A 5,810-nucleotide genomic window follows, 5' to 3' on the forward strand; every position below is an offset into this window, starting at 1 on the left:
TTGCCAAAAAAAAAAAAAAAAGATTTGTATTCATAAGATAACACCAATGCGACTGTACGTTAGATTCGTTTCGAATTATAATTTTCTCTCGTAAAAAACACACATAAATAAAAAATAATTTTAAATAATAATTTTAATTCTATAAACCGAAAAAGAAAAGAAAAAAAAAAACAAAAACAAAAAGCAAAAAGTTTACCCCTTTTTTTATGTTAAACAGGAATCAATTAAAAAAAATGGCTTCACTTGGTAAGTTACAAAAGATGACTGTTCCCATTACTACTCTATACAATAATAAGATAAAAAAATCAATTCTTTTTCTAGTCATACCAACGAAACCCAGAAACTTTTTTTGTCCATAAACAGTCACTTAAATATTCCCAATTCCCAAAAGAGAGAAAAAAAAAAAAAGGCGAATCATTTAAAACTCTCCACAGAAGTATTACCTTTTCCTCTCACACCATCTCCAAAAAAAATAAAAATAAAAATAAAAATAAAATAAAATTGAGAAACCTGTGCTGAGGAACACAAAATAAACGGCAGTGTCGACGCCTGATATGGAAATAACGTCCTGCTCAGTGGAAGAGAGAGCGACATGGATCCACGACTTGGATCCGTTATCCTTCGGATCCAAGCCCCTCAGGATGCGATTGGGGTAGTAAACAACGGCGTTTCCGGGCTTCTTCGAGAGCCATATGTAGAGAAGAACCAGCACTATAAAAATCACGAACGACGTCGCAAGGGACGTCAAGAAGGAGCTGGAATCCATCTGAGTTTCTCGCTAAAATGATAAAATCAGTCTCAAACGCTTCAAAATGTATGCAGTAAGAGACGTTGAAGCGTTAAGGGGTCCTTTAATTTAAAGGAAGAAGAAGAAGATAAAAGTAACCGTTGGGGAAAAAAGAGGAATTAAAGGCAAGAGTACTGCGTGTGAGAGAAGTAGGAAAAGAGTGTGTGTGAGCTTCAAGAGGAAAGAAAATGATTGATTTGATAATTGCTAAGAGAAAGTAGTTGTAGTTGGGCCTAGAGAGAGAGAGAGAGAGAAACAAAACAAAAAATGGTTGAGAGAGAGAAAATATCTTTGTGCCGTGTTTGGGTAGTCGGATTAGCTGGCTGGTGGGGTTTTCTTGCTTCGGCTTTTCGCTTTTTTGGTTTTTGGTGTATTCTTTTAATGCTTAAAGAGATGGCCAAAAAGGTCTCGAGGAAGACGGCATGGATGAGGGCAAAAATGCAAAGTATTATCATTATCGTAAAATGAATGGCATTAGGATTTGTTGTTTGAAATTGTGTGGATTACGTGTATGGTATGTGTGGATATATAGATCTTTTTTCATGGAATGTTTAATATGTGGATCTTCCTTAGTTAGTGATGGACTAAAAAAGTAATTATAATAAATGATTTGAGACTTTTTCTTATGTTCTTTTTTTTTTTAAGAATATAGTATTATTATTTATCAGACATTCAATATGTATTAAATCTAATTAAAAATTAAATTATATTAAAAAAATAATATAAATATAACAATTAATAAGTAAAAAATATCGATGTTTTTAAAAATAAAAAAACATCAGAAAAATTCTCAAATTTTGAGACTTTTTTTTTTTCTGTTGAAAGGACAAACTTTTAAAAAAATAATAATTGATAAATTCATTGCAGCCAGTAATCGATGAGCAAAAAAATCTGAACATTGATTCTGATCAAGTTCCATTTCTTATACTTTTAAATTTTAATGGAACCTTTTTGTAGTTAGATGTAACTACGGTTAAAAAAAAAATGTTTCTTCTTAGTATAACACCGTGAAAAGCATTTTTTCGGAAGGAAAAAAAATGAAATTTTAAAATATGTACCTATATGCGCTAGCCTAAAAAAGGAAAAAAAACAAAAAAATTGCCTGACACTTGCTAAAGCGATGGAGTCATATACATATGTATATTATGATATTTCTCTAATGATGTGTATTCATACCACACCAATATCATATTGCCATAGATATAAATGTTCTTTTTTTTCTTTTTCCCCCTTACGCTACTGATACTTTTGACTCTTTGAGTGAACGAAGAATCAAATGGGGAATAAACATGCTGTTCAAGAATAGTTATTTTTGTTGTTCAGTTGTTTGTTGTTGTTGTATTTGTACTTAGCCTAAAAAAGGAAAAAAAAACAAAAAAATTGCCTGACACTTGCTAAAGCGATGGAGTCATATACATATATTATGATATTTCTCTAATGATGTGTATTCATACCACACCAATATCATATTGCCATAGATATAAATGTTCTTCTTTTTTTTCTTTTTCCCCCTTACGCTACTGATACTTTTGACTCTTTGAGTGAACGAAGAATCAAATGGGGAATAAACATGCTGTTCAAGAATAGTTATTTTTGTTGTTCAGTTGTTTGTTGTTGTTGTATTTGTACTGCACTGAAATTCTGTTTATCGTTTTGCCTAGAAATATTCGGACAAATTGTTTTTGTCTAGCGAATTTAGAATAAGAGTGTTAGAAAATAATAGTGGATAATACAAAAGAGGAACAAGGAAGAATAAAACCGAAATTCATACAATTGTAATTCAACAGTTTTACTAAAACTCATAAATGAAAGTTGCAAGGATGTCGAGGCACGTAGACCACGTTTTCCTTAAAACAAATTCGTCCCATCCGGCGTGTGCTTGAGGTCACGTTGGACTGTTTATCGTTTTGCCTAGAAATATTCGGACAAATTGTTTTTGTCTAGCGAATTTAGAATAAGAGTGTTAGAAAATAACAGTGGATAATACAAAAGAGGAACAAGTTAAGGAAGAATAAAACCGAAATTCATACAATTGTAATTCAACAGTTTTACTAAAACTCATAAATGAAAGTTGCAAGGATGTCGAGGCACGTAGACCACGTTTTCCTTAAAACAAATTCGTCCCATCCGGCGTGTGCTTGAGGTCACGTTGGACGTCCGTCTCCCAGGATACAACGACAGTAGCTCGATGCACTTTCGGAACCGTCCGGCGAACTCGAACTAGATCTTCCCTCTATCACCAAAAATGAAACTAACAAGAAAAAACACAAAGACTTCCGAAACAAGAGAGAAACCGAGAGAGAGGAAGTGATTTCTGAAAAATTGTGTGATTTCCTTTATGTGGAAAACTCTTTATATAGGCCGGAGAAATGTGTGTTACAAAACATGGATTAATGGGATTTAAGGCCACATTATTACGGGGCTAACACCTCTCAATCTCCCCTGGATGAATCCGGCCACCTTTATTTACCAAGGTTCAGATTTTTTGATGATAAAACCGAAGTCATTAAGCTCTCCATAAACCTAATTCGGTTTTTCCCTTCATCAAGTCCCATTATGCCTCCTTAATCACCATTAAGCTCATTTACCAGCCATTAAGCCCAGCTTTATTAAGGCCAAACGGCTGGAAAGACTTAGCTGAAGCAAAATAAAAATTACAAAAGTAAGCTCATATACAGAACGAGTTTACCAGTTCGGCATTCGTGTTCGCACACATTGGCCCCCAACCCACCGGGATCGTGATTCGCACCCCCTGCGCATGAGAGAGCCTCTCTGGTATACATGCATACCTAAGCTTCAAAGTGCAATCACTTATAAACACCACATTGGCTTCACTCCTAGCCAATGTGGGACTTTTGTAATTTTCTTCTACATTTACCATTCCAAGTAACATACTTAGACTATCAATTTCTCATTCACCCAAAAACCATTTTGAGTGTATGAATACTCGATTTTGATCTCCTCGCGACGGAGAATGCAAATCCATCGAGACCTGTCCCAAAAACCTATTGGGCCCCATCCGAATATGAGCCTCAAAATGGGCCTTTAAAATGGCTTAACAAGCCATTTTTCCAACAATCCCCCACATGAATGAAAATTGACCCACGACAAGAAAAACACAAACTCGACACGGTGATAGAGTTCTGCAATCGATGCCTGCAAAGGATATGTAGGCGTTACCCTTTGAACCTTCCCTTGTGAGAATACAAAAACTTTACTGGCTGACCAGTAGACGCGATGTCTTTGAACTGTTCTGCCTTCGTGTAAACGTTATTATACTTCACACATACATCTTCCTGACACAGTTCTGTTCTCATGGTTATGTTCATTTCGGCCATGAAAATCTACCTGGTTCTGCAAGAGTTTCTAAAGATTTGAACCCTCACAATTCTCCTTTGAAGCGGCCCCACTTCTCTCTCACATAGGTGATTTCTTAATGAAGAGTAACCCGTCTTACTCCGATCGGATTCCTGACGTATTCGACGCATAAGAATCATTAAAAACCAATGTTTAACCTTTTCCTCGTACGATTTTCACTGTTATCATCATAGGAATAGGCTGGGGTTACCCCCACAGTGAACTCAGCCGGTCTAAACAATTTAGTTGTCCCATTGAACCTAGATCTTGGGATCTCCAGTCAGCTAGGTTGGGTTTCCATTGCTTCAACCTATTTTTCCATGGGCTTCAATCTCATTCCTCTAGATGTTTTTTCAACTTAATCTCGATTCAGTCCTTTGGTCAACAGATCTGTAAAATTATCTTTCGACCTTATATAGTCAACGACTATGACTCCTATTGAGATCAATTGTCTAATGGTATTATGTCGACGATGTATATGTCTAGACTTACCATTATACATTGTATTGTGTGCTCTACCAATAGCTGATTGGCTATCGCTGTGTATGCAAATTGCAGGTACAGGCTTTGGCCAATCCAGAATGTCCTCTAAGAAATGTCTAAGCCATTCAGCTTCTTCGCCACATTTATCCAAAGCAACAAACTCGGCTTCCATCGTGGATCTGGTTATTACCGTTTGCTTAGAGAATTTCCATGAAATAGCTACACCACCCAAGGTGAATACATATCCACTGGTAGCCTTAGAGTCTTGTGTATTGGATATCTAACTCGCATAAGAGTATCCTTCTAAAACACCAGGCTCTCTTGTGTAATGCAATCCATATTCACGAGTATATCTTAAGTACCTCAGTACTCTCACAATTGCTTTCCAGTGGTCATCTCCTGGGTTACTCGTGAATCTGCTCAATCTACTTACAGTGAAGGCAATATCTGGTCTTGTACAGCTCATTAAGTACATAAGACTGCCAATCACTCTAGCATACTCCACCTGGGATATGCTTTCCCCTCTATTTTTGGACATATGTTGACTTATATCCAAGTAACATACTTAGACCATCAATTTCTCATTCATCCAAAAACCATTTTGAGTGTATGAATACTCGATTTCGATCTCCTCGCGACGGAGAACGTAAATCCATCGAGACCCGTCCTAAAACCTATCGGGCCCCGTCCGAATATGGGCCTCAAAATGGGCTTTTAAAATGGCTTAACAAGCCATTTTTCCAACAATGAGAACATTGACAAAGTTGTCTATAGTTTATTATTTTTTCCTTTCCCACTTTTTTGGTTAATATTACAAAATTCACTCCGAGTAGAAAATGTTTAGAAGTATTAACTTTAAAAATAGAAATAAAACAAACAATAAACAAGAGAAGTAGTGAAATAGTATATTTGATAGTATGTTTAGTAAATTATAACCATATTTACTTATAACTACCGTAATTATCCATAAATTCGTTCAGTAGGGCCAGAAAATGGTAAATACTGTATATATCATAAAATATTTTATTTACTCAAAAGTACCGTTTTTACTTATAAATATCTTATTTATCAAAAAATGTTGTTTTGCCCATGAATACTATATTTACCCAATAATCTGATTGTTGACACCGACAACCGGTGAATATAGTATTTCCCATAAATATTGTCGATCGTCAACGCTAGT

General features: G+C 35.5%; 1 protein-coding gene across 1 annotated transcript in view; it reads right to left on the minus strand.

Annotated features, from left to right (window-relative positions):
• Positions 1 to 881, minus strand: part of LOC21388763 (CSC1-like protein ERD4) — a 5,430-nt gene extending 4,549 nt beyond the window's left edge. The window contains exon 1 of the mRNA XM_024161285.1: positions 511 to 881. Within this exon, the coding sequence (XP_024017053.1) occupies positions 511 to 766 (256 nt within the window). The 5' untranslated portion in view covers positions 767 to 881. The remainder of the gene's footprint in view (positions 1 to 510) is intronic.
• Positions 882 to 5,810: the final 4,929 nt, after the last annotated feature.

This window comes from Morus notabilis, unplaced genomic scaffold, assembly GCF_000414095.1.
Source record: "Morus notabilis unplaced genomic scaffold, ASM41409v2 Scaffold1065, whole genome shotgun sequence".
NCBI classification, from domain to species: Eukaryota; Viridiplantae; Streptophyta; class Magnoliopsida; order Rosales; family Moraceae; genus Morus; species Morus notabilis.